General features: G+C 37.2%; 1 protein-coding gene across 4 annotated transcripts in view; it reads left to right on the top strand.

Annotated features, from left to right (window-relative positions):
* The window catches only part of DOCK4 (dedicator of cytokinesis 4), a 432206-nt gene that overhangs the window by 353268 nt on the left and 66207 nt on the right, over positions 1-12731 (top strand). For all 4 annotated transcript variants that reach the window (XM_078440451.2, XM_078440457.2, XM_078440464.2 and 1 more), the window contains exons 28-30: positions 5438-5513; positions 7557-7657; positions 9150-9208. In XM_078440451.2, coding sequence (XP_078296577.1) covers positions 5438-5513; positions 7557-7657; positions 9150-9208 — 236 coding nt within the window. The remainder of the gene's footprint in view (positions 1-5437; positions 5514-7556; positions 7658-9149; positions 9209-12731) is intronic.

Genomic DNA, 12731 nt, shown 5'->3' with positions numbered 1-12731 from the left:
ATGGCTGAAACATGAGGAGAGAAGGAACCAGTAAAGATGAGGTGGGAAGATGAAGACAGGGCCCAAATATTAGGGAGTAGAGAAACATGAAAGAAACCGAGAAGAACCAGTTAGTAGCTTAATACAGCAGTGCAGGTAAGAGATGCTGATGGCTTGAACAGGTGGATAGCAGTGAAGGTAGTAACAAGAACAATTTTGAAGATAGAGATGACATAACTTACAGGTGACTGAATATGGGTGGAAGAGAAAAAATGGAAGATGCCCTTTAGAATTTTGGCTTGAACAAAAGGATGAATGGTAGTGCCATTCACTTTGGTGGGAAATACTGAGAGGAACAGCTTTGGTGGGGGGGAGGTGAAGAATCTTACGTTAAACAAGTTTGAGATGCTCTTAGGTATCCAAGTGGAAACATAGAAGAGGAAGCTACCCATGCTTATATGGAGCTGAGGGAAGGGGTTAGGGCTGATGATGTGCATTTGAGGGTCACCAGCATATGGATGGTATTTGAAGCCATGGAACTGAATGAGAGCACCCAGAAAGGAGTGTAGACTGAAAGGGGGAAGAGTACTTAGAACAGAGCTGTAGAGGATACTGCTATTAAAGGTCAGGGTATGGAGAAGCATCCAGCAAAAGAGACTGAAAAGGAGCAGCCTGTGATTTAAAATGAGAACCAGCAGACTACAGTGTCCTGTGAAGTAAGTATTTCATGAAGGAAGGAATACCAAGAGCTGCTGGGAGGTTGAAGATGATGAAGACTGGCAGTTGACCCGGGATTTGGCAGTGCAGTGTAGAGATTGATGACCTTGACATGTGCTGTTGCAGTGGACCGATAGAGAAAGCTTTATCAGAGTGAATTCAAGAACAGGTAGGAATTGAGAAAGTGAAAACAGGAAATATAAGCCGCTCTCTAGAAGTTTTGCTGTGAAAGGGAGCAGAGAAATGGGACTATATCTGGAAGGAATTAGGAGACTAGGACCCTTTTTAAAACATGGAATTATATAGTATTTTGGCTTATAGATAGGGCTGACCCAGCAAAGACAGAAATACTGATGATACTAAAGAAAACAGGAATAAGTGAAGGAACAACTTGGGTAGGCAAGTGGGGATATCGAGAACTGCCTGTTCCCTCTCCACAGTCAGCTTGCACTGGAAATGACACCAGCCATGTAGGCAGTGCTTTTTGTGGTAAGACTTTCTCAACAAAAGAAGCTCTGATCTCATGCACACAAAGAAATCCTGACCTTAGCTAGGAGCATTGGCATAGTAACAGGAGGGAAGACAGGGTATGTGATAGTGATGATGAAAAAGTTGGATGGTAGGGCAGCTGATCTGTTAAGCACCTGCCAACACCACTACCACTGCTTTTCGTTCGTACTGGTGGTGTTTTTCTTGTAGAGTTATAATCCTTAAACAATTTTCCTGTCCAGGGGAGAGAGAAGATACTGATTTTTGCCAAAACTATCTATTAGTAAGATGAATGTGCCACACTCAAATAGTTATGGCAAATATTTACACAAGAACTTCCCACATGGTCCCTATCCTGGTGAGTTGGGAGGAGCTGGCAGGAAGAATGAATACATGAAAGGAAAGGTTTCCTTAAGATCTGAGCCTAACAGGACAAAACTGAGGCTGCTGACATGTGAGTGGCTTTCTGCCACTGCTGCTCAGTGGAGAAGGTCAAGGGAGTTGTTAAAATCCCTCCCTTTCAATCCTTGTTCCATTCTTCCTCACCCACACTGCATGCTTCCTTGACTAAAAGCAAAAGCACTTGGCTTCCTGCTTCCTTGTTTTGGCTTATGTTGTGCCCTCCACTTGGAGTGTCTTTGCTTCTGTTCTTTAAAATATCTTTCAAAGGGGTGTAAGATGTTTTACAAGCTTCTCATTTTAGAATTACCTACTACAGCAACCAAGGATAACAAAGCATAGGTTTAAATATAGTTGTGAGGCTACAATAGAACTTATTGTGGACTAGACCCTTGGTGAAACAGTGGTTAACAAGGCCAAATTCCCTAAACATCACTGCTCTCCAAGTCCAACCCGTCTGTCTTGTCTTCTCTCTGCAACACAGTCCCCAAAATGAAACAGCGTAATCAGGTGCATGAGAATCATCTGGCTGGGCCCCACCTTGAACTCACCAGGCCATGGATGGTGGTAAGGCCCTGAAGTCTTATGAATACTTGAGGTGATTATCATGCGCTCTGAAGTTTGAGAATCACTAGCTTGGATCAGTCCCCTTCATGGCCTTCCAGGATTTTCATCTGCCCCAAGTGTCTTTGTGTTGATCCCTTCTGCCCCCATTAACACACCAGATTGTAGGGAAGCTGTCCTCCATGAATAGATTTCCTGAGGTTTTCTGTGTGTAAACATTAGTGTTGTTGATACCTAGTTTATCCACAAAGGGGCTTCTCCCAGTCCACCTATCATTTGTGGAGGTGGGCTTTTGCTTGAGCACATTATCATCTTGGAGTAGTTTTCAAACTGACAAATTATGAGAAATGGGATTTCTATAGCAAGGAGAGAGTGTTACGTAAAAAATACTTTCTAAATGCTAGAATCAGGTGGCAACTGAAAATCTTGAAGCCATAACTTTGACTTCCTGTGCACTATTTCCTCTTTTATGTGTAAATTTTATTGTGCTGTGCCCACAGATTACAGCTGTCAGAAATGATCCTTGTGGCTGCGTTTTTGTGGCAGATATCAGTAATTTGACCATTTGTAGTAACAGATTGCAAACCTTTCTTGGCTATTGAATTGGAGTGCTGAGATTTGAAATGTCCTTAATATTCAGAAACTGAGTCATGAGTAAAAGAATAAAACCAAAGGAGCCACATGATTTTGGATAAATTGGAACAAGTAAAGAAAGATCCCTAAACACCACAGGTATCAACTGTAATGAAGGAGCAATAACGCATAAATGCCTTCAGCTGGCTTGGGGACATGTGTGCCAGGATACTGACTCAGTGCTGAGTTACCATAAAAAGCTCTCAGAGCTGCCTCTGTGTCTTGGGCTGAATGTTATAAGCATAAATGAAAGGCATTTGAAGTAGACTCATTTTAGGTCTTTCTAGCCCAGAGGAGTCTTACTTTTGGAGATCTTACTCTCAGCATATCAAATATATTAAATAGATCCACAAACCACATTTTACTGAAGAAAAAAACACTTTTTACATTTTGCTTTTTAAACTACTAGCCTACGAGTAAATTATTTAACTCCAATTGGTTGTGATTTGTCAGCATTTCTGTGCAGTTGGGAATTCTTGTGAAGATTTTAAAAGTAACCTATACTTTTTTTTAATACAGTAGAAGTTACTGAAATGTGAAATTGAACATTTAATGAAATCAGTAATGTTGCATTCTCTGGAAGTGTAATTAACCTTTTTTAGTTTTTATTTTGCAGTTTAAAATTTTGATCCCATTCTATTTTTTCAGGTCTCAGTATTTTCCAAAGCTCTTCAATAGCATTCCGTTTTCTGATAATTAAGCTTTAGTTTCATAAAATAAGTTTTGGATAGACTACTTTCTTTGGACATTTTAATGATTTCTTCAGTTGTCATCATTACTTTTGCTAGTGGCTACTGAAAATTGCCACTTTATGCTATTTTCAGGTGATTTCTGTCTTTAATAGGAAATTCACTGATGATACCCTGCTGTTTTGGGGGTTGAAGACACCGTAGGACTTTGCAATTTCATAGGCTTTGCTTATACTTAACTTTCCTAGTAAGGTTTGTTGAAAGATGTAATTGACATATGTGAAATGAACATGCATGTACCACAGTGCTTGCTCATGGTAGAGCAGGTACCCGAGGCATGGTGGTTTTCTGCTCTTTCCCTTTCTTTACCCTGAGCTTCACATTCAGTCATCCAACCCCTTAGTCTCATTAATACTCTCCTGTCCCAGGAGAAGGCTCTAATAGTTTTCCAGCACATAACAGTAATGAGCCTTTATGTCCCTCAAAGACTGCAAATACTCTTCTGGTTAGTAAATATCCTTCTAATCTATGTTTCACCAATAGGATAATCAAGGTGTGAAGTTGATGGGGTGTTGTTTCATTTTATTTGGGGTCATACAGCTCTACTCTTCGATTCCAAATCCTGTGGTGAGAACTGGAGTCCGATCACATCACAAACTCCCATCAGGCATGCATCTCAGCAAAGGCCAAGGAGGTTTCCGAATGTCAACCATGTATATATACCATTTGTGTATGGTATTTTGGGGAGTGGCCTATCTCGTTTCAGCATAATTCTGTATGTAATATGAAATCAACTGGATATGTATTCAGTTTTGGATGTCAACTACTATAGCTGTAAAAAGGAGCAGGTTTTGAACAAATTGCAAAAGTCTAGAGTTAACCAAGAATGCTCACCAAACCCTTCCCTTTTACTCTCCCCAGCAAGCTACACGTGACTGCATGTGACTCCTTGTCAGGCCTCCCCTACTTTCTATAGCCCTGAGATGCCCCATTCTCTGAATTGCTCTAACAGCCCCTGGTAGTTTCATACAGCATAGTGCTGGGTTATAGACAATTTCACAGTCTGTAATTGTTTCTTTAGTGGCATTCTGTCACCAAGAGAGAGGGAGTCTGCCTTCAGGAGCTCTTGCATGCCCCCTAATACCTGGAACAGGGGAAACAGAGAGAAAACCTATAATAAATATTCAATATATTCTTTCATTTTATCTATTTCTTCTTTAGGCTCCATTTCTTTTTCTGCATTTTTTTAAAGTGTGGCTTTCTCCCATGTTCATCAAACATGGAATATTATATTTGAAGTAATCATTTTGCTTTCTTCAGAAATTAATAATACCATAAAACATCAGGAGATTAATGTATTTCTGCCTGAGTTGTATGAATTCATAGATCTTTATATCATTTTACAAAGAACTTAAGTGATTGATTTTTTTTTTCTTTTTTTACCTGGTGTCCCTTTTCTCTGTTTCAAATATGAATTATCTAATATTGTCCCACATTGGGGGCGCCTGGCTGGCTCAGTCAGTAGACCAGGGGACTCTTGATCTCGAGGTCATAATTTCAAGTTCCATGTTGGACATAGAGATTACTTTTTAAAAAATTAAATTAAGGGGCCCCTGGGTGGTTCTGCCGGTTAAGGGTCCGACTTTGACTCAGTTCATGATCTCTCGGTTCATGAGTTCAAGCTCCGCATTGGGCTCCGTGCTGACAGCTCGGAGCCTGAAACCTGCTTCACATTCTGTGACTCCCTATCTTTCTGCCCCTCCGCCATTTGCTGTCTCTCTCTAAAAAATAAATAAACATTAAAAAAAATTAAATTAAAAAAAAGGTATATGGTATTCAAATAATATTGTTCCACACGCTTTCTATAGGGTTTCTTTTATCTTAATTGCTTTTTTCTTATCTAATAAATGATTTTCACTAATGCAAAGTTTTGACCTTAAAATGTTCTTTTTTTTTTTTATCACTAGTGTTATTATTACAACAGTTCTATACCTGTCTGATGCACTTCGTAAGAATTTCTTAAATGAAAACTTTGATTATAAGGTAAGTATCAATCTGGATGACTATCCTGCCTGAGCTGAAATCTATTACCTTGTACTTGAGGAAATTATCTAATGTATTTTCTTGCTCTTAACAATAGGAAAATAAATTTATTCCACCTCCCCTATACCCTAAATTTATCTTGGGCCATTGTAGTTTTCATTATGAATAATATTCGAAGAGTTTTCATTATATTTGTCAACAAGTTAGGGCTTTTATCCTGCTTGTCAACCTACTGGAAATCATAGTGCTTAAGAGGAGGTCGTTCCGTGTTGTTACTATAAATTTTCATTCGTCTTTCCTGTATGGTCCTTATGTGTGACAAAGGGGACTTAGAACATACGTTTTTAAGACATTTTTTAAAATAGACTTTATATGAAGAAAATGTTTACAAAGTCAACACTTCAGTTCCTTTACTTCTCCATCTTCACATTTTTTTAGAATGAATTAAAAAATACATTGAAAGATAGGTAAAATTCTTTAAGGCAGAACTGTCTATACATCTATAATTTGTTATGCCTAACAATTCATGATACATTATTTTTTAAATGGGAAATGATAAATGGTAAACCAAGATGGGCAGTGGCTATTTTGGCTTCCCTTCTTAATGATATTTTATATTTTTGGCATCTTTATTTCTTATTCTTTCTAATTAACATTTTTCATATTAAACATTTAAGAAAAGGTCCACATTTGGATAATTACAAGGTGTTTTAAAAACCGCAAATGCAGTAAAGACCTTTGGAATTGAAAGGTTGCCTAATATATCTTTATATCATATCATACAATAATAAATAAATCAAAATATCATGATCACAGCTCTACTTTTTTTTATGTTTGTTTATTTTTGAGAGAGAGAGAGACAGAGACAGAGACAGAGAGAGAGACAGAACATGAGTGGGGGAGAGGCAGAGAGAGAGGGAGACACAGGGTCTGAAGCAGGTTCGAGGCTCCAAGCTGTTAGCACAGAGCCTGATGCAGGGCTTGAGCTCACGAATTGTGAGATCATGACCTGAGCCAAGGTCAGACAATCAGCCAACTGAGCCACCCAGGTGCCCACAACACTCCTTTTTAATACTCAAGTTGTTTCTGCTATTTTATTCTTATAAATTTCTCTATGTACCTTCTTAAAAAATCAAACTTGGTGTATGTCTCTAGTTTTGTTTTTTGTTTTTTGTTTTTGGATAAACATCTGTAAGTGGAATTGTTGAGTTAAAGGTTGTACCAGTTATATTTGATTGCTTACATGTATGCCAACCTGGAATTATCGACTAAATTAATATTTTGTGAAGCATCTGTTCTTGACTTTTGTTCATTATTTTGCTTAGTTTTATCATATTCTTTTTTGTTTGTAAGAGCTCTTTATATATAAAAGATATTTATAGTGTTTCTCCTACTTATTTCTAATTGTACTTGGTGTCAGTGGAGAAGTAGTGTCCTTTCATTATGTCATGTGTTTGGGTTAAGTTTATTTTGGGGAATTTTATTCTGATCTCATTCTGATGCTGTTTTTAATGTAAGAAAACTTAGACAAAGATTTGTCTGGGCAGGGAATTTTTATATACTGTCTGAATTTAAAGTTGTTAGCATATCCAGAGAAGTGTACGCCTTTTTTTTTTTTTTAATTCTCCATTAAAAGGAGTTCCAAAAATGAATTCTTACAGGAATAAAGTAACCCAACTTATACCGCAGCTTCCGTGGAGATACTCAGACATATTATAAGAGAAACGAAACACCTACCATTTAACATATACCAGAGAGCTTATGAAACCTAGGATACGGCATTGGCACAGTGTATAGATAGTGTTTATTTGCTTTACTTCTTTGTTCCAGCAAATTTCAAGCATATATACAAGTAGAGAGAGTAGTGTAATGAACCCCCATATACCCATATCCAGCTTCAACTATTATCAACACAGGGTCAATCTGATTTCAACTATGCCCACATTCCTTACCACTGTTGAAGCAAAGCAAAGATATAATGTCGCTTAACCTGTACAAACTTTTGTAACACTATAGTATTTAAATATTTTGTTCTCGTTCTAGATTTGGGATTCCTACTTTTACCTCGCAGTCATTTTTATAAACCAATTGTGTCTACAGTTAGAGATGTTCACACCTTCCAAAAAGAAAAAGGTGTTAGAAAAGTAAGTAGTAGTGTATCACTGGGTGCAATTATGAGGCAAATCAAATGTTGTGCCTTTAAAAGGGTGTTTGGTTCAAGTGATTCTTAACTCATGTCCATAACTGGAAACAACAATGGAGAGGCAATGAACAAGAGGGCAAGAATCAGTCTTTTCTGGAAATTTTGAACTTACTTACTGTCCTCAGTCTTTCAGGAATCAGTGTACTATAGAAGTAAATACTAGGTATTTATCCAAAGGATACAAAAATGCTGATTTGAGGGGGCACATGCACCCCAATGTTTATTGCAGTGCTATCAACAATAGCCAAAGTATGGAAAGAGCCCAAATCTCCATCGACTGATAAATGGGTAAAGAAGGTGTGGTATATATATATAATGGAATTTTACTCCACAATCAAGAAGAATTAGATCTTGCTATTTGTAACAACATGGATGGAACTACAGTGTATTGTTCTAAGGGAAAGAAGTCAGTCAGAGAAAGACAGATATCATATGATTTCACTCGTGTGGAATTTAAGATACAAAACAGATGAACATAAGGGAAGGGAAGCAAAAATAATATAAAAACAGAGAGGGAGACAGACCATAAAAGACTCTTAAATACAGAGAATAAACGGAGGGTTGCTGGTGGGGTGTTGGGGGGGTGGGGGTATGGGCAAGTGAAAGAGGGGCGTTAAGGAGGACACTTGTTGGGATGAACACTGGGTGTTATATATAAGTGATGAGTCACTAAATTCTGTTTCTGAAATCATTAGTAGACAATAGGTTAACCAACTTGGATTTAAATTAAAAAAAAAAGTGTAGGTTAAAGAAATGTCTAAAAATATAGGTGAAATCAAGAAAAATTTTTGTTGAAAATAATGACATTTACCTTACATATGTATTAAAAGAGTGATAAAGTGGGGAATAAATAAAAATTAAAAAAAGAATCAAATAAATTAAGGGACAGATCTTTTTTATTAAAGGATTTATACAAGAATTTACATTAGAAGCATTACGACACCTACATTAAACATCTTTAATTAAAAACATAGTGTCTTTGGGGCGCCTGGGTGGCTCAGTCAGTTAAGTGTCTGACTCTTAACTTCGGCTCAGGTCATGATCTCACATTTTGTGGGTTTGAACCCTGTGTGAGGCTCTGTACTGGCAGTGTGGAACCTACTTGGGATTCTCTCTCTCTGCCCCTCACCTGCTCAAATACCCTGTCTCTCTTTCTTTCTCTCAAAATAAATAAACTTTAAAACAAACAAAAAACATTGTGTCTTTTATTTTTATTTTTTTAAGATTTTATTTTTTAAGTAATCTCCATACTCAACATGGGGCTTGAACTCACAACACCGAGATCAAGAGTCACATGCTCCACCAGCTGAGCCAGCCAGCCACCCCCCAACATAGTGTCTTTTAATTCACATTGATAGTTTATATCTTAAAGAGACACAAATACCTTTTGTTCTGAAGGCTTTGTATCAGGTTTGCTTTTTGTTTTATTTCAGGTATGGTGACATGCGCGTCACAATGGGTTGTGAAATTTTCAGTATGTGGCAAAACCTAGGTAAGTAATGGAAAGAGAAGCCACCTCCATTGTAGTTGATCACTGTACTTTTTAAGTGTGCAAATGAAGGACAATTTACCAATGACGGCATTTGAAACCAAGTGTCTATATCAATAGTTATCATAGAAAGTAATTGATATTTTGGAATTGAATATGGTTATAACTAATTTTTTAAATTGGTACCTGTCTGAAAAATCAACTTACCTTTGTGTGTTTCATTATTCATGAACAATAAATTTTATAATCTACCAATGCACCAATAATACATTTTTAGCAATGAGCTAATCTTTCAGAATTTGGGATTGTAACAACTCAAAGTTTCTAGAACTCTGAATTGAGGCTATGAATCATAACAAATTTAGAATTAACTTGATGAAGCATTGGCTTGTGCACCAGTACTCTTAAAAACTTGACAGCATGGATCTATATCATAAAGAGTATAGCCAAAGGATTTTAAAGCATCTGCAGTTGCTAAGATACTATTAGATTCCATTTTGTTAATGACACAGCAGATAGAGCATTTTACTATAGTAAATTGTTGACCCTGACCTGGTTGCATGGAAAAGAATAATATTTGGAAAATAAATTGTTTTACAATCTCATTGGCATATGGTTTCTTTATAGAGATCCAACTTATTTAATTTTGTATGCTAATTGTGCAAGTTTATAGTATTCATTTACTATTACTGCACTGTAAATTTCTCCTTGCAATTCATTAAAGTGATGGGCTTATTTGAATTGAATATGTAATGATCTAAAAGTATCTTTTCTCTTGGGCTCATCCAAGCACAACTTGGAAATGGCAGGATTTGTTTTCTGTAAATGAAAATAGAACCATTATCATTTTACTTCATGTGACAGAATGATTTTTGACCAGGATCTGTATATATACATAGTGATATTCATAGCAATTTGAGGAAGCCTTGTTACATATAATTGAGCCCCCTGTTCAGTGCTTGCTGGTAATTTCAGCAAATAAGTGAGTTAGCATCTTGAAAGCAATCTCCACCTGTCTAAGGCCAGCTAGAAGAAGTCTATGATGTATCTTTAGATTCAGCTCAAAAATAGCATCAGTTTGTCTTACTTGATGAGTACCCCTCTCAGTCTTTATGTTTTGTTAATTCTTTGTGGTGTTTTTCAAAAGCAGATAAAGCCCTGTACTGCCCATATTGCATTTGGCATTAATTTAACAAGATGTTTTCCAAAGAATGCTGCATTGGAATGCTGTTGTGGTTGATTAAATCCTTGTCAGAGCTCAAATGATAAAACCAGGACAGATTCGTTTGAGTTACCAGAATGTTAGAAAACATGGCAGATTTCCCTTTTAGATGAATATTAGCCTTGCTAATGGTTATGTGGTTGTTTCCACATAAATCTTTACTCAAGCCAGGATAGCTATGCACTTAGGGCCATGACCATGGGCTTGTTAAATAAAGCTGGTGCCTTTGGTCTCCCTAATGATCTCATGATATACTTGATAAACTTTTCCCAGCTATTTTGTCCTTAAAACAAAAATATTTCTTTTTTTTTTTTTTTTTTTTAATTTATTTTTGGGACAGAGAGAGACAGAGCATGAATGGGGGAGGGGCAGAGAGAGAGGGAGACACAGAATCGGAAACAGGCTCCAGGCTCCGAGCCATCAGCCCAGAGCCTGACGCGGGGCTCGAACTCACGGACCGCGAGATCGTGACCTGGCTGAAGTCGGACGCTTAACCGACTGCGCCACCCAGGCGCCCCAACAAAAATATTTCTACCTCTCTGGTTTTTGTGTTAAATTATTTCTTTGTTTCGCTCAAAAATCTAGACAATGTGGAAAATCTCTGGAACATATGGATCCCCCCAACACATGATCATGTCAGTAGTCTTTAGAACATCGGCACTCAAATGGACCTGGAGCCCCAGCAGCATCGCTGGGAGCTTGTGAGAGATGCAAATGACCTGGCTCCACCCCAGACCTACTGAAACAGAATCACTGGGAGTGGACACAACTGTGTTTTAATAGGTTCTCCAGATGATTCTTGACTAAGGATTGGAAAGCACTGCTTTAGATACTATCCCCTTTCTTTGTTTTCCCAGCCCTAAAGACTAGCTCTAGCTTAGTTCTAGCAGTCTGTTAGAAAAGGCTCATTATACTCAATACAAATTCCCAGCATGACATAGTTCAAATACAAGATGAGGGTAAATTTTCACCTCATTCCTTTGTTTTTGTATTATTTCCCTGGAGTTGTGTCCTGACTTTTCTAAGACTTCCAAAACATAAGGTGAATTTTAAAGGTCACTGCTATTGTACAACAACTAGACTTGGGAAATGTTTAGAAGTGTTAAAGCCTCTCTTGCGACATGAATTTTTACAAAATGATAAGAAAAATTAAGGATTCGGAGTGCTATTTTAACACCCCTTAGAGACCTTAATTCAGCTTGTTACTTAGGAATCTGAAAATATATTTATTACAATTTGGTTTATGGAAGATGTCACATTGAGTGTTTAGAATGCTAAAGATTTTATTCAGATGATTATAGATGTCCATTTCTTAATGGAACAGGCCAACAAATTCAATGTAACATAATTCATAAAGCCCTGGCTATGTGCAAGTTATTTGGAGAGATATAACAAAAATGGTCCATGTCTGTACAGAGCTTAGTTTTAAAATGTTACATTTTAAACCTTTTGTCCAGTTTCTGTGAGACAAGAAAAATCTTGATAAAAACCAATCACCATGTTTTAGTAAAGCAAGTAAGCTTTATGATTTTATAAATCAAGATCCTCAGTAATTTTTAGTAGATATAAAGAACGCTAACTTTTAGAAAGTAAATTGCAGAAAGGAAATAATACTCAGAGTAATTAATACATTTTTGGCCATTTGAAACTACCCAGTTAGTCTAATACAGAAACAAAATTTTACTGAACAATTTTTTTATTATTATTATTATTATTTTAGACAGAGGGAGAGCTTGGGAGAGGGATGAAAAGAGACAATCTTAAGCAGGCTCCATGCTGAGCATGGAGCCTGATGAGGGGCTTGATCTCATGACCCTGGGATCATGACCTGAGCCCAAATCAAGAGTCACATGTTCAACCAGCTGAGCCACCCAGGCGCCCCTGAACAATATTTTTCAATCAGATTTTGTCATTAATATTTACCTGGAAGTGTGGAAACTCTTTCATATGCTAGGAACAAGTTGGTTCTTCCATTCTGTTGAGGACAAGGAATAAAGGGCACATGTAATTTTGTCTGCTTTTAAGCACAAAGCTGTACGATTTCCGAATCTGATCATTATATCCCTAGATTTACCTATGAACAATGGACCATATAGCGATTATAGGTTTAATTTTTTGAGGAAATGCCATACTGTATTCCACAGTGACTGTACTACTTTACATTCCCACTAACAGTACACATGAGTTCCATTGTCTCCACATCCTTGCCAACACTTGTTCTTTTCTCTCTTTTTCTCTCTGTCTTTTTGAGAATAGCCATCCTAAGGTGTGTGAGGTGGTATCTCTCTGTGGTTTTGATAAAAT

The sequence above is a fragment of the Panthera onca genome, chromosome A2 (assembly GCF_046562875.1).
Source record: "Panthera onca isolate mPanOnc1 chromosome A2, mPanOnc1 haplotype 2, whole genome shotgun sequence".
Classification (NCBI taxonomy): Eukaryota; Metazoa; Chordata; class Mammalia; order Carnivora; family Felidae; genus Panthera; species Panthera onca.
This window is presented reverse-complemented; position numbering and strand designations above follow the sequence as displayed.